We start from the raw sequence: 25,828 nt of genomic DNA on the forward strand, positions 1-25,828 counted from the left end.
ATGCTTTCCAACCAAAACTACACCCATTTTTATGTTGCCACACTTTATTGCCCAAGTACAGGACTTAAGTGAAAACAAATGTTTACATCCAATCTTACACCACATTGTTTAGGTGCAGGGATGGCGTAGTGGTGAGAGCACTCGCCTCCCACCAATTTGGCCCGGGTTCAATGCCTGAACCCGACGCCTAAGGGGGTTGAGTTTGTGTTGGTTCTCTTCCCTGCTTCAAGGGTTTTTCTCTGGGTTCTCTAGTTTTCCTCCCTCACCAAAAACCAACATACAGCTGATTCCAGCTGGCTGTGAGCTGTGCTCCAAGTTCACACATGGACCATACAGCGGCTGCCAGAGGCGCCATTGTAAGCTTTTGGTTCAACCTTGTCAAGCTGCATCGTTGCTGTACTTTGCGACGGCAATTAGCAGTAATTATAAGTGAGAATTATTGTTTAGGTACAAAAGTTGCCAAACTGTGGCTTCTCTATCATTCATTTTCTCTTTAACCCTTTGATCCCTCTGAGTGATTAGTATCCAATTTCTCCTTACAATATCACCCCTGAATCACACATCAGGGTCGTGAGAATAAAAATGATCACCAACTAAAGAAGCTTTTGATTGTTAAAGAAATTTTCCTGAATCACACCTGCCTCCTGGTTAGCTCAATTGGTTAGAGTGCCGGACTGTTGTGCGGGAGGTCGAGGTCGATGGTTCGAGCCCTGGCCGGACCAACACTCAAGATCTTAAAATAACTGAGGAGAATGCGCTACCTTTCTATAATGTCAAGAAATGGATAGACATTCTAGTCTTCTCAGATAAGGACGAATAAACCGTAGGTCCTGTCTCCTGCATCTACTAATTAGTTAATTTGGTTAGGCAGGGGACGTTAAAGAACCCACTCACGAGATTACTGTGATGTGGTCTGGCCTGTTTACTGGGAATTGGGGGGAGGGGGCATCTTCAAATAAGTTTCCTTTGATTGTTTGTAAACTGCTGATGCAGTCCTGCCAAAGTCCCCCGAAAAGTGTTGTGATGTACATTTGATCATATCCACGTTAATTTGTGCAATATGAATATTAAATTATTATTATTATCAAGGTAATAAGAATAAAGGTAGTATAAACGGTGAATTTGATCAGCTACCAGTATTTTCAATAAGCCTTCGGTGACAGAAAAACTAACATTTTGTCCACCTGAGCGGAAGTCATTACAAAAGTGTGGTGAAGAATTCCTTATCAGTAGACTGTTATGGGTCTGGTGTCAGTCATTTTAAATTGGCTAGTAAAGATTGTTTGTTCTGTGGCTTGACTAAATTGTTTACAGGAAGCTAGCAGTTGATGAAATCCATTCGACCAAATCAACTGTAATTTCCCATGTCAGTCTTTAGAAATGAAAAGTGTTGTTGGCCTGGTTTGAAAGAATTTAATAATCAATACTTTCAGAGGTTTGTGAGCATTTCTTTCTGTTCTAGATAGAAACTACCATTACTTGCAACCATGTTAGCAGCTAAAAAGTTGTATTTTTGGCTTAAATGCCTCTAGTGAGAACCTGCAGCAGTATATAGTGATGCACTGACCTCAGAGAATATTTCAAATTTTTTACCTTCAAGTCCAGACAAATCCACAGAAAAAATCACAATATAGATATGAATTTCAGTTACTGTTTTATTACAGGTAAAATGGCTATTTACAATGATGGAGTATAACTATTAATAGTAAACAATAATTGACAGAAGTATTCATTTTAACTATTGTGAACATGTTCTTTCACATTTTCATAGTTTTTAGAACAAATCATCGTAACTTCACTATTATTTTCACATATTCTTAACCAAATGGAAAAGCATTGGGAGTATTTAATGTCTAATAGGCTGTGAAGGGAAATTAATATCTTGAATTTCATCAAATCATTTTCATTTGATGAGCACTTTTAAATAAGTAAAATCCTTGAAATTAACTCTGGGAGTTACCTTCAACTAATTTGAAGCTTCTAAGGATTGAATTCCTTCCCTTTTCTCACTGAGAGGTTTATTTCTTACAAGGCCACTGTATGTGCTCTCATTGGAGATACATGTCAAAGTGGTCGACCTAAGGTCTCAAAATCATCTTCAACATATAATCTATAAAATGGTTGCATCAAAATCACCAATTCATTCACAAATTGTCGAGGTTGAGAAAAGATGAATGTTCAGCATCAGATGAAACAACAGAAATGTTTGGAAAAGAAGCACAACTCGCGTGTGCAACTTGCTCACAGCTTCTACTATTACTTTGCAAGTAAATAGTTTGATAATGAAGATTCAACTGATCACTATAAACAGTAAAATTCTACACAGAGATTATGATTGAATAAAATGAGGAACCTATCATTCTATTTTATCTAGAAATCAAGAGAAAAACATCAGAAAGAAAAGATTACTAACTAAAGTAAAGCCAGCAAAATTCAGTTCATATTATTTAATCTTTGTTGCCTCTCTTTTCAGTTTCTTGTACTTGCTCTATCATTTTACGAGCATAGCTAAGCCGTTTGGCTATACTGGCACTACAGCCATGTTTCTCAATGTTTTTCAGGGGGAATGTTCTGAATCTTTTGCTCTCATCAATGTACGTCACTGCTCCCATCAGAGGGCACACCATAATCTTGGTATGGTCCTTGAAAAAGTTAATCTGGATAAAAAAGATAGATAATTAAAATTTTACATTCATTTGTAAAGGGAAATGAGACAAAATACAGAAAGAGACTGAAATACAGCTCAGACCAGCAATTACTATCAAATCTTATGTTTAAATTTGTTAATAGCTATGTGCAAAGAATAACATTTCTGCAAGTTTTCCATGAGCACTACAATCCTTAACAGTTGCAGTTGGAAGTAAGATGCTCTACTGATAGAAAAGCTACTGAATGGGGATACTACAGATCTTGGTAGTTAATATTAATAGTTTTATTTTAATAAACCTTACCAACAATATCAGAGAGTTATAAAAGCAACAATGTTTGGTGTCACACCTTCAAGTAATTACCTCTTAATCATTTAATTAGTACCAATAAATAGATTAGGAAGTCATGTATTCACCTGTAGAGTGCCATTAGTGAGATGCAGTACAATGGCTTCTTTCGTACGGAACCACTGTTTCAAGAAAGGTAACCTTGCCGACTCATCTTCTTTAGCACCTTTGGCACCTGCACCAGCCTGAATACAAACAATGAAATCTATTTAACACTTACTGGTCACATTCAGTTTGAGTTAATATCCCGATTGTCACAGAAGTTCACCCATGCAATCATACTGCATACTTGCTTTACAGGGTTTTCCCCTGCTACTTCCGAACAGGTGTACCATTCACCAATATCAGTTGTCACAGGGTTCTAAGACAAAATTAGTTTAATCTGGCAGAGACCCCTTTTACCATAATTTCATCAAGATCTGTTTACTTCAAAAATGAAAGAAAACCACAAAATGATGAATTTCCTTCAAAAGCAAATCAGGGTTTGACTTTGAAAACTTTTCAATTTCCATGAATTTATATGACCTTTCCCAGCCTTTTTTCATGTTTTTTTTGTTTCTAATTTGGATTTAACATGTGACTTGAAAAATAATCATTCAATCATTTTTAAATTATTTCTTTTAATTAATGATTAAAGGAGTTCTCTAAAAGATCCACTCCTGCCAGTCATTTTCCAAGACTTTTCATGACTTCCCAGGTTTTCAATGGCCTACACATCCCAGGTGGACAGGCATTATACTCAATTCTCCTTTAGTTAATAGTATTTTAATAACTTATCATTTTGAAATTTTACTTTGTAAAATACCTTTAATAAGTGATCATTCATGTATGTCAGGAAGTGTTTCAAAAGGGTCACTTTCTTTTCAAGGTATTTAGGGTAACCCTTTAGTGTGTGATAATGCTCTTTTCCTTCTTCATCAATGTACTGCAGATTGCTATGAGGAGAAAAATTGACAAAATATTAATATTTTTTAGTACAAATTATAATTATTTTAAAATATTTACATTTTCTAAGGCAAACCCCAAGCAAAAATAAATTGACTTGTCCATTAAACTACTACCCTGCAAGCAGAGCCTTTTTTTCTTTTTAACCCTCCAAGGGAAATGGCTCTGCCAACATCCTGTTGTTGCATTGAAATACCAAAAGCCCAAAACTCCGGGTTAGTCAAGCCGATTTTGCCTCCAGTCAAACCAGTTTTGGTGCACATGCCTTTGTTTTTCATGTACACAGATGACCAAATCTGCACCCACAATAGTTCAAGGGGGCCTGGAAAAGGATCAGTTTCTAGGCAACCGCCACGCATGTTCAAACGAGCAACAACAGGATGTCGACAGAGCCTTTTCCCCCTTTCGATTCGAGGACGGGTTGAAAATGCTCTGCTCACAGGGTATTAAACTACCTATGTTGATTTCAATGCAACAATTAATAGCTACAATGAGACATTTCTAAAACGAGACACAAAATTGTCAGAACAGTTATTTGTCAAACTTGTTACCTCAAGTAACAAGTATTAAGATTATAATTGAGTAACCCTTTAACTCATGAGTGACCACAACAGAATCTCTCCTATAACAATATCGATACAACATCAAGAGGACAAGTGATAAGAATTGAGATAAATATCAACTAGGGGATTATCAGTTGATCCAAGGCCAAATTCTCCAAACTAACATCATAGGAATTCTATAGCAGACATTGAGGAGAATTACTAAATGAATGAGAATTTTGGAGTAAGAGGGATAAGAGACAAAATATAGAGGGACATCTACTCTCCACTACTTACTCTCCATCCTGGTAAAGAATGACTCTTGTTAAGTCATTAAATAGAACTCCTACACTGTTGTCACTAAGTTGGTAACCAAAGCCGTACTTGTCGGAATAATCCACCCACTTACCAACCCAGTATACTGGAACGTATGCTGGGTCTTCAGCATCATCTGTTAAGAAATAAAAAATTCCTCCTGTTTAAATCTTAAATCAAAACCATTGCAACTGTGTAGGATGAGAGTTACAGATTTCATACTTTTAATGTTACCAGGAAGGCAAAACTTGTGGATTTTAAAATTGAAAAACAACCTAAGACCATCCTGAAAATTGCAGTTTAAGTTTGAATCTGTTCGGAAAAATACAGGCCTGTCTTATGACTTGAGCAGATTGGGCCCTGACAGAATTTGGTGACTTTGAAATTTTAAATGTGGATGCAAAAGACAAGATGAACATTGTTCTTTGATTTAATTTGTTGAGACAATTCTAGTTGTCCACTTGAGCAGATTGGCCATTACTTAACCCTCTTCATCAAAGTGTTATTAAACAGTTTCTGGGATCTCCCTTACTATGCTCGAAAACCTTTTCAATTGGTATGCATAATCATATGGTATTGTTAAAATTAATTCAAGCAAACTCTCACCTTCATTAATGCAGGGTCGATGGGGAGGATAAGGTCTTGTGTCCAGACAGGACGTAATGAGCTTGTGTAGTTGGGAAAGATAACAGTCTTTGGGTATCTCTACAACAAAAATAACCAAGACCATATTAAGCCAAGAATTACAGCAAAGAAGGTTGCAAATTGTGTAAAAATTGAAAGCCACAAACAATCTCCTTTTCACTTTTTTAATGTAATGCTGGGAGAAAACCTGGCAAGACTCACCTTCTTGATTTTCCTCCTTTAGCTCCTCAGCAACAGCTTCACCAGGCATAATCAGTTTACTCTCCGCACCACAAACTCGAACACCCAGTGACCTTCTGTTGCTTACTTTTTCCAAAAAGGCAGCCTTGTCCTTCCTGGCAGTGCTTACGGCAGGTTCTTGTGCGTTCAACTCATTGAGTGGCCTTCTAGATGTACCAAGTAGGTTTGAGGAAGATCCCGTGGCAAACCTAGGTACCATGGTTAAACTGCTGACTGGCATGCGGCTCGGTGCGAATCCCTTGAAGAAATCATCATCTAGAACTTGTTGAAGGCCAGGTCTTGTGGCAGGGTCTGGTCGTAAAAGCTTGATAATCAAAAGTTGTGCAGGGTGAGAAACTTTGGAAGGAATGTAGTATTCATTTCTTTTGATACGCTGGTATGTATCCTTCAAGGAAGAGGTTTCAAAAGGTGGCTTTCCAACAAGAAGAGTGTACCTGTAATTATCATAAGAGACTATTTAGTCCTTGCAATTATAAATCAGGGAGCCATTTTCAATCAGGGACCTGACTGAAACAAAATTTTCAGGAAAAATTAAAGTCAAATTCCAGGTCCTACACATTTTTCAATTACCAAGAAAATTGCCTACAGTTCATATTGGCCTTACTAGACTTACAAGATACATCCCAATGACCAGACATCCACCTCAAAACTGTGTCCTTTCTTATTGAGCACTTCAGGTGCAATGTAATTTGGAGTTCCACAAAGAGTTCTGCAAAAATATTAATAATTTAAGTACTAATAATAAGTTATTAACAAATGGTAAACATCACAGCGCACACTATTGAGTTATGGATGCATGCGGGAGGTTGCTAAGCACGAAAGAAACGTAAGAGTCGCACAAGGCAATAGCCGAGTGCGACTCTAGCTTCTTGAGTGCTTAGCAAACCTCCCAAGTGCATCCATGACTCAATAGTGTACGCTGTGGTGTTTACCATTTGTTTTATAACATAACATTGATACACTGTAGCTAAAGAGTTCCCTTTTATTTAACAAATCTTAATGTAAAGACTAGCAAAAACTAATGATAAAAACCGACGTTTCGGTGTCATCATGACGCCATTGTCAAGGAGAAATAAAAAATGAAGTTTGTGGCAAGGTGTAACACTAAATTAGCATAAATATGTTACGAGCTAATTAAACAAATAATTTTGCGCGAATTGAATCGCTTTGCACGTTCAGAGTGGGTTTTAAGTCTCTGCTGAAAAGCATTTCGTTCACCAAACAATCGAACTTGTTACTACACCTTTTCAGAATGCTAAAACATTTCAGTAGGTCTTTCAGAAATGAAACGTCGGTTTTTATCGTTAGTTTTTGCTAGTCTTTTCATTTCTAAATCTTTAATGATAAAAATCTTAATGTGACCAGAAAAAATAAACGTGCGCGGAAAAATAGTCTTTGCATTTGCTCACGTCAGCAGCGTACACCCATGGGCAAATGGGGGACGCTAAATTGACCACTCAGAGCGTGCACTTTACTTTGGTTAAGTTATAATCTTTGTTTGAGAACTGTTTGATAGTGACAACCACATGATATCACATGATGGAAACATGTATCAGGAAACCAAAATTTCAATATGTGCTTGTAATTGCACATTTTTGTATTTGTTCCCCATTTGCTCTTTACCACATGACATTTTCATTCTTTTAATATAGAGCTATCTTGTTCCCATGCTGGAAGCTTTCTTTAATAGGTATCTTACTTTTTCCTTTCCCCATCAATCTCAACTCTGGTTGCCAGGCCAAAATCTCCAATCTTGACATCCATCTCATCATTCAGGAATAAATTTCCAAGCTTGAGATCTCGGTGAATGATTTTATTGTCATGGAGATATTTAGTGCCCTCAACGATTTGCTTCATGAAATATCTGACTTCTGGTTCAGTCAAGGCTTTGCGACGTTTGTGAAGTTCCATCATGGACTGAAATAAAAAAAACAATAGACTTTATGCTTTTTCCCTTCCAGGACAGTCTATCAACTAATTTGAAAGTAGAGAGCAATTAAGAAATAATAAGGGACAAGGGCATGATCACAGAAACCATAAGTTTTTTTGTTCAGATTATGCACAAGATTGAGAATTGTTCTACAAAATGTTGTAGCTGTTCTCAAGCAAATTCTAAAAAGGGAATCAATTCATACTTCTGATAACTATGCTTTCCACTGCACTCAAAAACTGAGAAATGACTCCTGTAAAAATTTTTGACAAACATTATTCAGTGGCATCTACATGAGTAAAATGAGATGAAAGACTGAGGTAGCTTACGATATGGAAGACAAGCCAGCAGTCTTTTGAAAGAAACAATATTTTACTTCTCACAAACTCTGGTCAATACATGGTTTGTGAATTTAACCTCACTGGGGAAGAACAGAATAAAACTTCCATTTAGATTTCTCCTTTTTTAACCTTTTTTAGTAGACAAATTTGTGTCTCAGAAATAATTGTAATACCATCAGGACAATAAAACAGGCTCAAACCATTCAAGATGTTTACAAAAAATACTATAAAAACTTCTTTTGTTTATAAAACCACCTCAACAAATAAAACAAATTTTTAATTTCCTTAATGCACTAAGGAAATGAAAACATACTTTGAAAAGGATATTTTGATATAAAACTAATTCCAAATGCAGCATGCTTAGCCAAGCAAGAAAAGATTGCTTCCTTAAAGTAAGTCTTGTTTCTTATCTAGCACAGATATTTCCTAAGTTAGAGGAGAAAATCCCAACATTCAATAAAATGTTTAATGTTGGGTACTGAGTGCCTCTGCAGTAATAACAAAAACAATGCAAAATATGCTGCAGTTGTTTTTTGGGTATCAAACAGATTGATTTCACTTAGCATACCTGTAAGAATTCAACATACTTTTTTACAGAGGTAAAAGGCAAAACTGTAAATCTGAATTAATTTTTAAAACTAGTTTTTACACTAGTCTTAAGAAAATCCTTAGCTAATGTTCAGTTTTGGTGTTTTTTTTTTGTTATTGTTGTTGATACCAGGTGAACATGCAAATTTCCTGTTTAATTTTCAGTGAGTCACTTTACATAAATTAAAGAATCAAAATCATACCAAGACATAAAAAGAAAGAATAGGATATTCCCAATATGGGTATTAAACTTAGACAAATCTTTTTACCACCAGTTCACACAAGGTTCTTTCTTTTTATCCTACATCATTAGTATCAAATCTCCTTTATTATTCATTGTTCATGCAATATTTATGTTTTAGCTCTGTTAGGAGTATCAACAGGTGTTTCTTAGGAAAGGAGCCTAGTTCCTTTAAAAGTTCATCTGAAATAAACCCTACAGCTAAGTGATTTTGATTTCCCATCGAGAAAGCGTTTCAATATGATTCAAATTTAAAAGAAGCAAGCAGGAAAACCATTCATTTGATCAGTTAAAAAGTCGTTGAACGAAGAACAAAGGCTAGAGTTTAAACTAACAAATACGTGGACGATTCAACTAAATTAAATATTCAAAACCACGTCTATTAATTTTCAACAATTTTTTAAGGCACAATTTGCCGTGAACACAGTGTTCTCACTCACTTTCTTTAGCATACCCCCAAAATAGCCTTATTTAGGTGTCTTGTGTGTCAACACTACGACGTCCTTTATTTTAAATATCCGCCTTCGATTGCATACATTAAATTTTGTAGATAACTCGAACGTCCTAAACACTAAAAATGAGTTTGGTAGGTCTTGAAATCCTAATAGGAAAGAATATTTTTTAAATGCGTAAGGCTCAAAAGATCTTAGCTCCAAAGTTTCCCTCTAAAGTACTACATACCCTTCGTCTGCACAACTCCAACAGGATATATATGTAGTCATCATCTTCGAAAAATCCACGAAAACCAACGATGTATTTGTGCGGCTCCGAGCCGAGGCTTTTCTTTTGTCCCACCGAGCGATGAATGGCAATTTCCATGGACATCTACAGGAATCGAATCGCAAACTAGGCTTAACTAGTGTTCAATTACAACAATTATAAGCTCATTTACAACGGAACAACGACAAGTTTATAATTCGGCGCCATAGTTTTACTGCTCACCTTTTCTTTTTGGTGCGGTTTCGTCAACATGGTCTTTGAAATGATCTTCCCAGCCAAGATCTCCTTCGTCTCCATATCGGTGAGTTCGTAGCATTTTGCAAATCCTCCCTGAAAGATCACGAAGAGCGACAAGTGTTTAAAGATACTTGGCGACTGACCTTGCGATCAAACCTTCGTTTGCTCGCGTTGCTTATGAGGTTATACTTTTATATAACTGTATGTACCTTGCCAAGGAAACGGCCACGGTGATAACGCTTTTTCGTAGTAGGATCCACAATATACTGATCCAGTTCTTTTGGAACTTTTGCAGAACCGAACCTTTCCCTTGAAGTTGCCCTATGCATCGTTGCTCGGAGTTGTTAGTTTCTTATCACGCTTATCGGCTACCAGTGTAAAGAAACACGAACTAATCCCTCTCTTGGCTTTTCAAAGTGATTATAAATTCTGAAAAAATCTCGAGATTCCTGATCAAAGATCGAAGTAAAATATTCACAAAACGAACCGTACATACGCGTGAAAGAAATGAGTAATTCGAAGAAGCTCGACAGTTTAGAAATCTTTCAAACAAACTGCGTTTGAATCGTTAGCCAATCAAATGCTTGGACATCAAAACAGATGCAAACGCTTAACCAATCACATTTTAGAGTCACGCAAAAGCGAAATTTGCATGACTATGCAACAAATCATGCGTCACATCCAACGGGAATTTAAATTGATTCAAATATCAATGCCATTTAAATACTTTAAGTATCTTCTTTTAGAAAAAAAAAAAAAAAAAAAAAAAAAAAAGACTTGCAGTCGCCTCCTGGGGAGCTTACAGAACTCAATTATGTAATTTTTGGCGTATTTGCCCCATTGGATAATTCTTTTTTGTTTCAGAAAATTATCTTTTTCTATTCAAAATCAAACGGCTGCAAGCTGTGAAAACAAAATAAATTGTTAATTATAAAAAGATTTGAGCTCCTCACAAACACTTATTGAACTGCCATGTGTTATCCACTTTGCATTGTAAAATTAACAATTACCGTATCAATGTTGAGCCTAGGCATACTTTAAATTTCAGTAAGGGTGGTGGTAAGCTTGTACATGAGAGGCAAAGTACTCGAACTAAGGAACCTATAGCAAGGCAATTCTCAGAAAACCCCAAACCGGTATAGCGGAATTTTTCTGGTAGTTAGAATTGTTCGCTAGTGTGTATGCTTGTTAGTGCAAATCTTTCATGAGTTCGATTTAAAAAATAGAAGTATCTTCCAGCCCCCTGAAAATATCCTTTATCTTTCAATACTTCACAAGTGAGGATGCAAATTTTGTGATCAACAAAAATGTAAAATTTCCCAAACTTTTTGGAAGACTGGCAGTTTTGCAAGCTTCATTACTTACCTTGCATTTCTGCGAACGTGTAAGTTGTTACATGGCTCATCATTTACATAATGTATATGGACTGAAATGGAAAAGAACAAGGGAACCGGAAGTAGCCGAGCCTGCATTGTTAGTTGTCAGAGGAGCTCGACTTGTTCATATTCGCTGCACTACATTGAGCCATAATGGCGGCCGACGTTTCTCAATTTGTAGGGAAGACAATTTCCCTCCTAAGTTTAGAAAGGAAAGCTGAAATTGAGGAGACTAAATCTCTTCAAGAGAATGTTAGTCCAAAGGAACTCCAAAGAAGGGGCGTTTGTCTCTTGAAACTTCGAATCCGAAGCCGCAGGACGGGTTTGTATGGACGACTACTTCTGACTTTTGAGATAAATCAGCCTGGTTCTGATGGCAAACTCCCGACACATTCCTTAACACCAGGCAAGTATTGTTTCTTAATCCGATGCAGTGAAAATTCATATTCGTTTACTATTAACAAACACGCCCTTAGCCCAAATTATTAGAGGTCTTGCTCCGCTATTTCCGCCAAAAATTAAGTGGATGTACTAATGTTCGAATTTTCTTCACTCAGGAGATATAGTGGGATTTAGCTGGTTAAATTCCAATCAAGCAGCAAATGATATTTCCTCTGGAATTGTAAGCCGTGTTTCCCAGACAGCTGTAACCGTAGCATTTGATGAAACAGCCGACACCCTCACATTTGATGATGATGGTCCATTTAAACTCATCAAACTAGCAAATGACGTAACTCACAAAAGAATCAAGAGGTGATTAAATAACCTAGTATGGTCAATAGCTAACTATGTTCATGATTAGTTGGTATAGGTAAATGTAGTTTACCTGAGGCTACATTTACTCTCAGAGTCTTCATCTAAGATAAGAGGCCAGACTTTGCCACCATTTGCCTTAACTATGTCATTTGCACAAATTATGAAAGTATCCTCACAGGTGAACCCTAATTGAAGAAGTTGTTAAAGAATGTGACTTCTCAACAGGGAGCGAAGAACCCTCTAATTTTTGCCTTGGTCTAAATATGTGGCTTTTTAGCTCAGATGGTAGTTGTACCCAACTAGCATCTGGAAGGAATGAGTTTAAACCCTGTCAAAGCCGGTGAATTTTTTTAGACTCATTTTTCTACAGAATATTATTACTTCAATTGTATCTTACCTATAAGGTTCATTTTGTTATTTGTTTTTGTTGTTTTAATTATTCTATCATCCTTTTGTGTCTTATCTGGCTTTGTGACATGATATACATTTTTTTCTTTGCTGGTGTGTGGCAGTTTTGGCAGAAATCCTGATACACTTACCAGAAAACTATTAAAAACTGTTTGCCAGTAATTTCTTTTTCTTTTCATTTCTATTTTCTTACGATTATCTTTGTGACAAAGGGCAATTTCCCTCTTATTTCCTCTCCTCTGCCCCAGGTTCTCAGCCACTACTCCCAGCTGCTAGTCCCCAGCCCCCTGTCCCCAGTTCCCAGCACCCAGTCCCCTCAACAACAAAATACCAAGCATCTAATGCAAATTCAAGAAACTTCTGGTATTATTTTTTAATTACTTGTCTCTATATTTCCAAAGCATTATCTGACTGTGATTAGTCAGAAGAGAACCTTTTGACCATAGTGGACAATGTTACCATGGCATAGAACTAATTATACAAGTTGAGTAACTTTAACTCTTGCTTTACTGCTTTAGTGCCCTCAACACCTTAACAAAGTACAGGGAGGGACCAGCTGCTCATTTGATTGATGTACTGTTTGGGAATGTACCTCCTGGAGCTCCATTGCAAATCAAGCCTTTCGTAGAAGGAGGAGAAATGCCATGCATCTTCTTCAATGACAGTCTTGATGATTCACAGAGGCAAGCTGTCAGGTTTGCATTATGTCAGAGAGAAGTGGCCATAGTCCATGGTCCACCTGGGACTGGGAAAACTACAACTGTTGTTGAGATCATTGTTCAAGCTGTGAAAAATCTTAAAATGAAGGTAAAGTGAAGTTTTGAAATGTTTGTCCCTTAAACTCTAAGTGAGAGATTAAAGGTATGCTGAACTTGTACAGATTAGTGTTGCAGTGAGAAAGTTATCTCTCAAACTTCACAAGAGAGCCCTTAACCCTTTAACTTCCATAGGTGATTAAAATCATGTTACCCCCCTCCCCCTGTAATATCCATACATCATCCAGCCAACAGGTAGTGAGAATACTCAATCTTATCACACAAGCTTAAGTTATTTGGGTCTAACACCAGTTTTCTCTATAGTATATACTTTACATGAAAATGTGTAGCAACTAGAGGGGACAATTAAAAATTAGATATGGGAAGTTCAAGGGCTATGTGTAGGTTAGAAATTAGATACAACAAAACGAAATCTGTTTTAAACTAAGTGACTCATTTAGATAGTTATTCACTATCATCATTGTCCTCAGGCTGTTTTTTCCTTGATGGTGTGTATATACTAGGGCTGCTCCCTCTCTCTATGAGGGAGCCTTCCTATCCCTTTTCCCACTCCTCTTGGCCAGTTTTTCTTGTCCAGTCTTAACTCCTTTACTTTTTCAATAGAATATTCATAGTGGCTGTAAGACTTAATAAGGATTTCAGCTATTGCAATTTTTTTCAAAACACCTCTGCCATTAAGTCAAGATTGCTCTGACTATGCTAACTATTCAAAGCAAAAGAAGAAGAATTTCATGTTCAGTTTATGTATCTCATGTCTCAGGTTTTAGCTTGTGCACCTTCAAACGTTGCTGTTGACAACATGGTCGAAAAATTAATCAAAGGCAAAGTGAAGGTAATATTTCAATTATCAATATCAGTAACTGTTGTGTAACTCTTTTTTGGCTTAGAAAAATTTAATGAAGAATTCACATCTGACAGACAAATCTAAAACCTGCTTTTGTTTGAAATTTCCTTACAAAGTAGTTTCTATCTCAACTCACTCCAATTTCAATTAGTTAACAACTATTCACCGAAGTGGAGGTGGTTAGTGGTGGATATTTACCGAGCCGCAAAGCGGCGAGGTAAATATCCACCGCTAACCACCGACATCGAGGTGAATAGTTGTTTTAGTATATACTAAAACAGTGAGATAATATACACCACCAAAAATTGATTTGAGTGATTTCTTCGCTTGTCAAGGATGCAAACCGGGACGCCATTTTTTCCCAAGTTGCTCGGAGGTAAATAGCAAAGGATATTCGGAGTTTGACTAGCCAATCAGAGCGTGCCTTCAACGCTATCCACTGTTTTAGTATATACTAATCTAAGATAACTTGCATAGTTACATTTATATTGGGTAAACAGCAAGTTTGGCCTCTTGTTAGACTTCAAAACATCTTGATGAAGTCCGTCTTGAGAGTAAAAAAAGGAGTGAAAAAAAATGAAGTTACTCTCTGTGTGGAACTCACTCCCAGAGTTCTGCATGGCATGCTAATATTATTTTCACTGTTTTTTTTTTTTTTTTTTTGACTTGCACAACAGACCTCACCAAAAAAAAAAAGGGTACTGTTTGTAATCTATCCAGTCGCTGACTCCTAACTACAACCCCAGAGTTCTCAGTTTTAATTGTGATTGATTATTTTGTGTAAAGGTTGTGAGGATTGGTCACCCTGCTAGATTGCTCAGTGTTGTTCAGGATCATTCCTTGGATGCCCTGCTGTCTACCTCTGAAGGAACAGCCATTGTGCGAGATGTCAGAAAGGACATTGATGATACACTGGTATGGACATAATAGCCCTGTGCTAGTCCTTCAGTCAGTGGAGATGAGCCAAAATCAGTTAATTTAATATTAATTTATTAGATATCTATCCATTTCTTGATGTTATAGAAAGGTAGCAAATTCTCCTCAGTTATTTTAAGACCCTGAGTGTTGGTCCGGCCGGGGCTTGAACCCGCGACCTCCCGCACAACAGTCTGGCGCTCTACCAATTGTGCTAACCAGGAGGCAGACCAACTGAGCTAACCAGGAGGTGAACCAGTTAGGGTCTGGGAAGAGTGTATGCTTTCTTTAGTCCCCTCATCCATGGAAATTTACAGGCAAATGATCATGTTAGAGAGAAATGAAATGGTGGTTTTGGTTCAGAGCAAAAGCATACTTGATTTGCTTTCTTGTTCTCAAGTATACTTTTGTATTGAACCTAACCATCCTTTTGTTTCTTCCTGTCCTATTTTATTCTTCTACTGAGGTGTGACAGGATGCTTTGCCACTTGCTCTCCACTGGTTTTGGTTTTTCCTCAAAAAGTTGCTCATGGCAACTTCTGCTTCATTTGCAACTTGTTATTTGATACTTGAGGAAAATCAAGGCAGTTTGATATAGTAAAGCTTGTTGCTTTAACAGGATTTGTAAATTCTCGATGGATTCAATAATATTGTTATGATAGATCAACTAGATATAAAAGAATCATTCTTGCAAATCATTGCCTTTTGTGGAACATAGCTTCAGTTGGGCAGGGGCCTCTATGAATTCCATATTGGTCTGTGGAAATTTTTAAGCATAATCAGTTTGACAAATTTGACATTTTGATGGCAGTTTTCCTCCTTTTTTCCTTTCATTCCTTGCCATCATCAGTCAAAAGTTAGGAAATCAAGGAATCAATCAGAAAAGAAGCACCTCAAACAAGAAGTAAAATCTCTGCGAGGAGAACTGAAACAAAGAGAAGATAAAGCTGTCACAGAGATTCTCACTGGCGCTGATGTTGTCTTGGCAACCAATACTAGTGCATCCTCTGATGGTCCCCTTAAACTTGTCAAGCAGGACCATTTTGATTTGGTTGTCATTGATGAGGCTGCCCAATCATTAGAGGCTGGCTGCTGGATACCTTTACTGCAGGCATCAAGGTTTGTGAACTCCATAGAACACTCAGTATGTTTATGATGGTGAAGATAGAGAATATAAAAGATTCTTAAAATGCACAGTCTAGTAGAAGCTCTAATGTAAGAAAAAACCAAGCTAAACTTGTGAATACCAAAAAAATTCTGGATAAACCTCAGCAGATAGAGAATATCATTGATATCATTAACAAATCAAATTTTCTGATAGACATAATTTGATTTGTTAAAAAAAGTCCATAATAAGGGGTGACAGAATTGAAGATTTTTTAGTATTCAGAAATTTATAATTCTAGTATTGCCATAATTAGGTCCAACTCTTGTATGGTAATATGATCGTAAGCTGCATATTTTGTGTTTTTAGGATGAATTTCACTCACTCAAGGAAACTGCTTACTGAACCAAAATTGTTTGACAGAAAGAATTTTTCTGAAACCGGAATTAAGGTTTTCCATCAGGGTAAGCGTGTTATTTGTGCGGGTTTGATTGTATCTCTATGTTTGTTTTCCTTCTTCTCCAGGTGTGTTCTTGCAGGTGATCACCTTCAGTTACCTCCCACAATACTATCCAAGGAAGCAGCCAAACGAGGCTTAGAAGTTACTTTAATGGAGAGACTCATAAAAATGCTGGGAGATGGAGCCGTGTGCATGTTAACAACGCAATACAGGTTCAGTGCAAAGCTGTAAATTTTTGTACTTTGAATGTGGAAATTATTCAACCTCGTTTCCAGGGTCTCTTATCTTCCAGCACCTCTCTCGCTCTAGGGGACGCGAAGATGAGAGACCCTGGTAACAAGGTTAATTTTTTTTCAGGCCTTATTTCCACTACTACATAAGTAGGGTTCATTACTGTGAAGATGGCTTTCATTTAATTCCTTCTGAATTGAGAAGGAGAATGTTTGAACGGGTTGCTAACTTGTTAGGATTCGAATACCCACGGAAAATGGAGTTTTTTCTTAGACTATCTTTTTCTCAGGACAAGTGAATATAATATTTTTAAACCTGACTTGTCACACGCTTTTTGTCTCAGAATGAATGAGACGATTATGAAGTGGTCGTCTGAAAAACTGTATGGTGGTCGACTTAACGCAGACAGCTCTGTGAAATCACATCTTTTAAAAGATCTTCCTGGAGTTCAGGGAACAGACGAGACGTCACTTCCGCTTCTTTTGATTGACACTGCGGGATGTGACGTCAGAGAAAAGGAAGTGGAAGACGAGGTATCAAAAGGGAATGAAGGCGAGGCTGACATTGTCGCTGCACATGTCATGGCGCTTACGACGGCTGGGCTCCAACCTAGTGACATCGCTGTCATCGCACCTTACAACTTGCAGGTAAATTGAAACAGATAGCTTAGGTCTGAAACATCCGCCGTTGTTGAAGGATTACCTTCGTTACTACAAGCTATAAAAGACTCACATAAGCTTGGAGAAGGAAGGGGGGGGGTCTTGTCAGTTTTTGGTTTTTACATCTGATTGGTTAGAGCGTGGTACGAGTTTTCAGGACCAATCTCATAGCGAGGTTAGTAAGACTGATACCACCTAGCATTACTTTCGACACTCAATTTGATGCTTATTGGGTTTTTTTTTTTTTAACTGTGAAATGTTCAGCAAGCAACCGTGGACGATAATCGTCCTCTTGTACGTTAGATCAGCAGTGATCTAATCGGCCCAAAATAACGAATATAAATATAGAGGCAACGTAGATAAGTTTTAAAACGGAGCACTATTTTTCCTTTTAAATTTCCCTCTATTCGTTTCTCTCTTGGCCCATTTTTTCAAGGTGGAGCTACTTAGATTGCGTCTCTCGTCAAAGTATCCAGCGCTGGAAATCAAATCTGTAGATGGCTTTCAAGGAAGAGAGAAGGAAGCTGTTGTTATATCACTAGTTCGTTCGAACGAAAAAGGTAACATAATTCGGCGTATTCGACCAATTTGCTCGACACATGATCAAACTAATCGAGGGTTAGTGTCAATTTTATTAAGTTTTATGGATTTACAGACAGATTAACCGTTAATGTTTTGGTGTTTTGGGCCTTCCCTTCCACTTCGATAAATTCCCACAAAACTTTAGCCTTCAGTTTTGCATTTACATAGTAGAAATAAAAACGAAAGGACTTTTAAAGACTAATTAAAGCCAACCGCCTTTTGAAGCAATTGGGCCAAATGTATAGGCCGTTAATTTGTTTTGATTATAGCCAAATGACGCTTTCTTTGTTAAAATAAAAGTTAACCAAGTCTTTTGTTTCGTGTATGTTTTGTTTGTTGTTTTTGTTTTTTAGTAAGCATTCTCTTATACAAATTTTTAGATCTTTCCGAATCCTAGCTTTTGGTCTCGCATTGTCCTGAAACTTGCTGTCATGTTCCCAACCTCGTTCCCAGGGTCTCTCATCTTCCCGTCCCTGGAGCGTTGGGGGGCGGGAAAATGAGAGACCCTGGGAACGAGGTTGGTCATGTACCTAACTTGAGCACATTTTTCTTGTTCACGTAACAACTTTTCAAATGCCTTTTCATCGATCTCTTCTTCTTTCAGGCGAAGTGGGTTTTCTTGCCGAACACAGGCGAATTAACGTTGCAATAACTCGAGCTCGTCGTCATCTGGCCGTTGTCGTCGATTCCGAGACTGTCAGTCATGATAACTTTCTTAAATCCCTGATGGAATACATGAGCAGTGCAGGAGAGGTGCGATCGGCTCACGAATATCTCCAGGATTCACTTCCAACTACTGTTAACTGTTACACGAACCAACAGGACGAAGTTTCTATGTCCGAAATGACAGGTAGTGAATGGAAGAAAAAGGAGAATGCTGGAGAAACGAGACCCGTTTCTAAATTAAGAAAATTAAAAGAAAAACAGGACCTCAAGTCAACAAATGATTCTGAAAGCGGAAAGGACATTCGAAAATTAGAAATTAGCGGAGCTGAGGACAAAAAAGATGTTGCTTCGATTGTTTCTGGTAAACCGTTCAATCTTACGGAAGAAAACAGTGAACAAAATTCTGAAAACAATTTCAAAAGAACGAAACAAGAAAAACGTCAAAGTAGTAATACTGTGACTACGAATTACAACCGCGAAAATATTGAAAAAGAAATTTTAGGTTTCACTCAGGATGCTACGAAGAAAGAGTTGACTTTCCCGAAGACGCTGAACTCACAACAGAGGTTTGATGTCCACAGCATTGCAGAAAAGTTGTCACTCGGCCATGAGAGCCATGGAGAGGGTAAGGAGAGGTATATCGTGGTTAGAAAAGTGACATCAGCTTTGCAAGGTTTGTTTTCACCCATCCTTTTACCAACTTGATTTGACAATTTCAAGGAAAATGTGTGTGGTTATATGGTAGTAACTTTACAGAACACTCTGGGAAGCGACGACACTCAGTCAATGTCCCAGGCCGCGGTCTGGAGATTCATGCAAGGTTTCTAATTGGTGGTTTAATTCGCGCGAAAATTTAAATTTAAGCGATAATTAATCAGAATTTCGTACAGGTCACTTCTCGATCGAGGATCGCAAAACCCAAACCAAATTGATTGAAATGGCTAATAAGAACAAAGGAAGATATCACAAGTGGTCGTTAGTACATGTAAACTATCAGAAGCGCGAGTAAACGCGAATGAGCAGGACGCAATTGGTTACTTTTAGTTTACTTCTGATTGGTTGAGACAGTAGAGTGTGTTGTGTAGAATGAGCGAATTGAAACACAACCAATGTATTTCCGGGTTCCTTTGGCCAATGAAAAAATTGCCCTATACTGCTGAGTTTGTTTTAAGGCTTGCATTGATTCTGCCACTCAATTTCGAACAGAGTGCATTGATTTTAGCAGCAAGCATCGAAACAGCAGATAATTGTGCGGAATTTGATCAGGATACGGCTGTCAGAGCAGAATTTTTTATTTTCACAGCAACCCCAGAAAAATAACCCTCAGAAAATAAGCGCGTCACATTTATTTTCTAGAACTGTTGACAGAACCGGTGGCGAGTCCTTTGTGTGTTTTTTAAGCTACTGGACGAGTTTTAAGGTAATATTTTGCCTCTAGTAGCGGGTATGAGGCAGGAAATATATTCAGAGACAAAAGCTAGGAGATTTTGGCATGGAATGACGTTCTCAAAACTCGTTATAGCTCACCGCAGGAGCCATAGAGTCAGAATGTACAAATTCTATTATTTTCTGTCTTTTGTAGACGACGAAGGTGATTCCGACCTTTTGAGCACTTGTCCCTTGTGCAGGAAGCGAATCCCAGCTTGTAATCTTCAGTTACATTCTCTACGTTGCGACCAGATACAGAGATCTAAAATGGCTGAAACAAACAAAGCAGAACGGAATCAGGAGTTGTCAGCTCCGCCAAGTGCCAAGCCTCAGAAGACAAAAGTTAGAACCAAATCCTCGACAGCTTTACAACCAGAGGAAGACTTGGACAAACTGTTGGCTTCTTTTACCAAGTTAGACACACAATGTGGTTTCGACGGCTGCAAAAAGAGCATAAGAACTCTAGGACAGTTGTGTACATGTTGTGATAGGACGTTCTGCTTGTCCCATCAAATCCCCGAGGTTCACGGTTGTGGTGAAGCAGCAAAATTAAGAGCTAGACAACAAGCTAGCAAGCCAAAGACAGGGAAACCAAAGGCATTGGACGTAACTCGTAAAGCACAGCTACAGAGAAAATTGGATAGAAGACTAGATGATATGTCGGAACAAAGGAAATCAAAGCGTAAAGGAAAAGACAATTGATAAAAGAGTAAGAACAAAGTTTCAGGTCATTCTCACAAACCGCTCTTGCCGCGTTGTTTCCCGCTCAAACAAGTCGCTTGAACTTTTTAAATCTGGGATCTTTCGCAAAATTTGAGACCAGTTTTTTTCGGCGCTAAAGGTGGTTGCCCAAGAGAGAGTTGACTGTGATTAGACGAGGGAGAAATTTTTGTGTTGATGAAATTGAGTTCTAAAAGGAAAATGTGAAAAATTTGGAAGATTTGATTTATGTCCATTCCCTACATCTGTTAGGAGAAGTGTAACATATGCGCGTAAGCATGAAGAGAAACATAAGAATGGCCCTATGGCACCGAGAGTTTACATCCCTCACCAAAAGTGTGGTTACTGGATGAAAGACTAGAAAAAAGAGGAAAAAAACTATGCAAAAGCATTTAAGTTAGAATTGTGCAAGTCAGAACAAAGAAGTTGCCCCTTTTACTGCCATTTTTCACTGTCTCCTGTCACACCATCTTCAAAACCGTTCAACAAATAAAGTCAAGAATCAAAGTGGTAAAATAAAATGAATATTCAAACAGTCTCTCTTACAGGTTTCCCTTTCGAGTCGCGCCCTGACCACTACTTGGATTTGTTTCATGGTAGCTCCGAGTTCAAATCCTCGGCCACGCTTGTAAACTGGTTTGCCTCCGGACAGTTCAGATTCTTAGCACTGTTATGTTCAATTTGAATTATTTGTCTCAGTTGTTTGCTTGGCCCCACTAGCACTTGTGTGCAATAAACACTGCCGAGCGTAAAATAAAGTTTATTTCTATTTATTTTAGTCTCGAAAAGATTCAGGTTTGTGCAATGTTTCGTGAGAGAGATATTCGAAGAATTGTGTTACTCAAATTTATGAGGCTTTGTCTGAGACACCGCGGTTGTATTCCTCTGATGGGCATATGGCGGCCGGAAGCTAACAAAATCGTGTCATCGAGGTTTGCTATGAAAGCCTGTAGTCGTCTTCATAGGGCTTATAAACATCCAGAAGAGTGCTTATTCTCAAACTGTTCAGATTGCAAATCTTAGCGGATAATTAATAAGTCAATCGTTTTAACCTACGTGACAGCATTCTAATAATAATAATAATAACAATATTTTATTAGGAAGCTCCATCACAATAGTGGTTTACATAGAGGTCCTAAATACTAGATGTGTATTATATAAAAATACAATTAAAATATAGAAATTTGAACTAAAATCGAAATATAAAAATGATTACAACATATACACTGCAAAAATGAATTTAAAAAAATACTTAATTATAAAAAGCAGAAAAAAGACACTTCTTAAAAATTGGCAAACTTACTGAGTTTCTTACAGTTCTCTCTAACTCATTAAAGTCTTTGAAACAGTGATACCGCGAGCGATGTTTTCCCCAATTGTATTTGATTTTGGGGAGCTTTATAGTATCGTTATTGCGCGTACTGTAGGAGTGCATATCACTCTTTCTTACAATGTCCAAAGAATGATTAATTTCGCCATTAATACACTTGTATAAATGGCGCCATTGAAAGATCATGTCACCCAATAGCTTAGAAATTCACCCTTGCTTTACCACAAGACGAAAAACCCTATCGAACTGAAAATTTGCATAAAGATAAGTCTTCAGCTGTTCTTAGAACTAACTGAACTAAAAGTCCTTATTTTTTATTTTGATGACGTCACGAGAAAACCAAGAATTGTGATAATGAAGTTAAGAACAACTATTATCAATAAAGATTTAGAAATGCAAAGACTAGCAAAAACTAACGATAAAAACCGACGTTTCGGTGTCATCATGACGCCATTGTCAAGGAGAAATAAAAAATGAAGTTTGTGGCAAGGTGTAACACTAACAACAACAAACATATGAAACATATGTATGAACTGCGGTTATGAAACGTATATGTGCACGATCCTTCGCAGTAAAGCACTATTTGAGCAATAGTGAAAATCAGACCTGAAAAAAATTTCAGGCCTGTACGGGATTCGTGGTTCGAATCCCGTACAGGCCTGAAATTTTTTTCAGGTCTGATTTTCACTATTGCTCAAATAGTGCTTTACTGCGAAGGATCGTGCACATATACGTTTCATAACCGCAGTTCATACATATGTTTCATATGTTTGTTGTTGTTTGATTTATCTTCTACGGGTTTATGTCGAATTAATTTGATGGCCTGCTCCCAGTTGGCTTGTTAGCTCAATTGGTAGAGCGCTGCACTAGTATCGCAGAGGTCAGTGGTTCGAATCCCGTACAGGCCTGAAATTTTTTTCAGGTCTGATTTTCACTATTGCTCAAATAGTGCTTTACTGCGAGGGATCGTGCACATATACGTGTAACACTAAATTAGCATAAATATGTTACGAGCTAATTAAACAAATACTTTTGCGCGAATTGAATCGCTTTGCACGTTCAGAGTGGGTTTTAAGTCTCTGATGAAAAGCATTTCGTTCACCAAACAATCGAACTTGTTACTACACCTTTTCAGAATGCTAAAACGTTTCAGTAGGTCTTTCGGGACTTCGCTGTGCCGTTCGTGGTAGTGTTTATATATTGAAGATGCCTTTCGTTTATGTCCATCCACGCGTGTGTGTAAGTGTCCGCGTGTATAGCCCACATAACCCGCATCACACAGGTCACATTGAAATTGATAAACGACGCGTTGTTGGTTGACAATCTGTGGCTTGATTTCTCGTACTTTAAGATCTTGGCCAACTTTGCGGCTAACAAATACTGGCTGGACAGTTGTCTGCACCTTCATGCTAAGATTCTTGAGCTCTTTCTTAACATAATTTGCTGATTCCTGATCTTTGAAAGGTATGGCCACACGAACAATGGATATTGGTTCTTTGGGCGTCTGTGTGGGCTGCGTACCAACAATTCTTGATTGTAAGAAGGTGTTAATGGGCCTACTATTACACTACCAAAGCCATGTAGACAATCGCTACAAACGGAGCTTGCTGAAAACTATGCTGGATCGCGCACACCGATTATCTTCCGCCTGGGCCCATTTCTCTGATGAGTGTGATCGCCTAAAGAAAGTTTTCGCACGGCTTAAATACCCGGAACGCCTGGTAAATTCTACCATTAACACCTTCTTACAATCAAGAATTGTTGGTACGCAGCCCACACAGACGCCCAAAGAACCAATATCCATTGTTCGTGTGGCCATACCTTTCAAAGATCAGGAATCAGCAAATTATGTTAAGAAAGAGCTCAAGAATCTTAGCATGAAGGTGCAGACAACTGTCCAGCCAGTATTTGTTAGCCGCAAAGTTGGCCAAGATCTTAAAGTACGAGAAATCAAGCCACAGATTGTCAACCAACAACGCGTCGTTTATCAATTTCAATGTGACCTGTGTGATGCGGGTTATGTGGGCTATACACGCGGACACTTACACACACGCGTGGATGGACATAAACGAAAGGCATCTTCAATATTTAAACACTACCACGAACGGCACAGCGAAGTCCCGAAAGACCTACTGAAACGTTTTAGCATTCTGAAAAGGTGTAGTAACAAGTTCGATTGTTTGGTGAACGAAATGCTTTTCATCAGAGACTTAAAACCCACTCTGAACGTGCAAAGCGATTCAATTCGCGCAAAAGTATTTGTTTAATTAGCTCGTAACATATTTATGCTAATTTAGTGTTACACCTTGCCACAAACTTCATTTTTTATTTCTCCTTGACAATGGCGTCATGATGACACCGAAACGTCGGTTTTTATCGTTAGTTTTTGCAAGAACAACTATCGCTAAAAAAAAAAAAGAAAAGAAAAAGGGTTTGACGGTAGTGGGTAAAGAAGACTAGTAATACATTTACTTTATAGCGGAGTGCAAGGCTCTCATTATTGTTACAGCACCAGCGGTATGCAAAGCCAGCAATCGAAACGAGCGTGCAAGAGGTCTGTGAGAGATCTGGCATCCTCTTTCTTTCGAGAACGCTCGTTGCTTAGAAAATCTGTGCTTTAAATCTAATAATCGTTCAAAAACTCAACAATCAGACAGGCTCAAGTTTCTATTTCCAATTTGTTTACAAACAAAAAAGTACATTGTCATTGTTGGGCTAACAACTTTACTCACTGTCAGAATAAACAGCGAGTAGTATAGCCAATCAGATTGTAGCATTTGTAACAAAATGTGGAAAGTACTCATATATAAACACGCGTAAACGGAGGGGAGAGGGGTGCTTTCGTTGGAGGAGAGGACCCAGCGGGGCTCCGTTTGACATAGTAGGGACCTTAAGCATCGATGACTTTGGGTGTCACGGACGTTCGCCGGAAGTGATTTTTCAGCTGTCGTTAGCCGTTGCTATGGATACACCGTCCGTCCCTGATGAAAGGTCACGTCGACAACGCAGGATCACTTAGTTTGACGTCCTGGAGAAAACGCAGAAATACAGGTGGATTTGAGATTAAAATTGCCGTACTTCGAAGATGATTTGATGTCATTCACTCCGATAACCACATTGAATTTTCTCGGCTGTTGTACTTGTAGTCGTGTCAAGCTTGCAAGTTCCCGGTGAAGGAGGAAATTACGCTGGTCCAAGCAGATCCTCGAGGTTAGTTGTCATGCAACTTAATTTTTTTTGGACGAAAATCTCTGAAGTCTTGCAAGTAGCTTAGCGTAATGCGTACTTTGAGAAAAAAATTCTTAACCTTAGGTTAAAGTTAACTTCGCTACAACAGATAAATATCAAAAGTCGTCCGTTAGTTTTGTGCAACAAGCAGTCGGCAGTTCCTATTTTGTTTATCTTTTTTGCCCGACCCGGCTCAAAGTGCGACATCTAGCTATACGAAAGTACACACTTTTTTCTCTAGTAATCTTTCTTAAAGGACTATCTGAGATTGACGGAAATTAAAAAATATAGTATCCGTGATACCGCCCAAACTGGTTTGAAAATAAAATGTGTGTTGCAGCTATTAAACTTACCCTTACACGTAAAGCATATTATTTAAGCTTAAGTAATAGAGCACTTTTTCCGTGTTTATATAGCCTCATCTAAACACGAGGTTGGTTGGGAGAATTCAAGACAGTTTGCAACTGTGGTGATTATATACTGGCCATGCCATTCGTTGGCTGACTGGTAGAATTCATATTAATTACTTTACTGACGTACTACTATCCTCTGTATAGAACATTTAAATTAGCCTAAAATCGCTGGGAAACGAAGGATTTTCAGC

At 38.0% G+C, this 25,828-nt stretch overlaps 3 protein-coding genes and 1 pseudogene across 8 annotated transcripts in view; 3 read left to right on the forward strand and 1 right to left on the reverse strand.

Moving 5' to 3' along the window:
* The window catches only part of LOC148736186 (uncharacterized), a 300,358-nt pseudogene that overhangs the window by 272,691 nt on the left and 1,839 nt on the right, over positions 1-25,828 (forward strand). The window contains exons 2-3 of the transcript XR_015998481.1: positions 24,882-25,047; positions 25,143-25,206. The product of XR_015998481.1 is annotated as an uncharacterized LOC148736186 (transcript). The remainder of the gene's footprint in view (positions 1-24,881; positions 25,048-25,142; positions 25,207-25,828) is intronic.
* On the reverse strand, positions 1,638-11,152 carry LOC111331734 (serine/threonine-protein kinase PLK1). Of its 2 annotated transcripts, none has more exons than XM_088753141.1 (11): positions 11,106-11,152; positions 9,726-9,833; positions 9,465-9,608; positions 7,383-7,600; positions 6,297-6,392; positions 5,645-6,117; positions 5,405-5,503; positions 4,781-4,934; positions 3,802-3,931; positions 3,065-3,181; positions 1,638-2,657 (listed from the first exon to the last, which is right to left on the reverse strand). In XM_088753141.1, the coding sequence occupies exons 2-11, from the start codon at positions 9,798-9,800 to the stop codon at positions 2,448-2,450; spliced, it is 1,716 nt and encodes a 571-aa protein (XP_088609267.1). In that variant the 5' UTR covers positions 9,801-9,833; positions 11,106-11,152; the 3' UTR covers positions 1,638-2,447. The 2 variants fall into 2 exon arrangements, with proteins under 2 accessions (XP_088609267.1, XP_088609266.1); XM_088753140.1 differs by lacking the exon at positions 11,106-11,152 and adding an exon at positions 9,950-10,476.
* LOC111331732 (DNA-binding protein SMUBP-2) lies at positions 11,235-21,438 on the forward strand. 4 transcript variants are annotated; one of them, XM_088753139.1, is made up of 12 exons: positions 11,235-11,522; positions 11,674-11,869; positions 12,799-13,087; positions 13,817-13,888; positions 14,687-14,815; positions 15,666-15,934; positions 16,290-16,592; positions 16,955-17,258; positions 17,707-17,830; positions 18,457-19,191; positions 19,875-19,938; positions 20,101-20,239. In XM_088753139.1, exons 1-11 carry the CDS (start codon positions 11,270-11,272, stop codon positions 19,916-19,918), a joined length of 2,718 nt encoding a protein of 905 aa, XP_088609265.1. In that variant the 5' UTR covers positions 11,235-11,269; the 3' UTR covers positions 19,919-19,938; positions 20,101-20,239. The 4 variants fall into 4 exon arrangements, with proteins under 4 accessions (XP_088609265.1, XP_088609262.1, XP_088609263.1 ...); XM_088753136.1 differs by lacking the exon at positions 19,875-19,938 and having other exon boundaries at positions 20,101-21,438; XM_088753137.1 differs by lacking the exon at positions 19,875-19,938 and having other exon boundaries at positions 16,446-16,592; positions 20,101-21,438.
* On the forward strand, positions 23,556-24,707 carry LOC148736189 (uncharacterized). Its single transcript, XM_088753143.1, has one exon. It carries the CDS (start codon positions 23,613-23,615, stop codon positions 24,261-24,263), a length of 651 nt encoding a protein of 216 aa, XP_088609269.1. The 5' UTR covers positions 23,556-23,612; the 3' UTR covers positions 24,264-24,707.

This window comes from Stylophora pistillata, chromosome 3 (assembly GCF_964205215.1).
Source record: "Stylophora pistillata chromosome 3, jaStyPist1.2, whole genome shotgun sequence".
NCBI lineage: Eukaryota > Metazoa > Cnidaria > Anthozoa > Scleractinia > Pocilloporidae > Stylophora > Stylophora pistillata.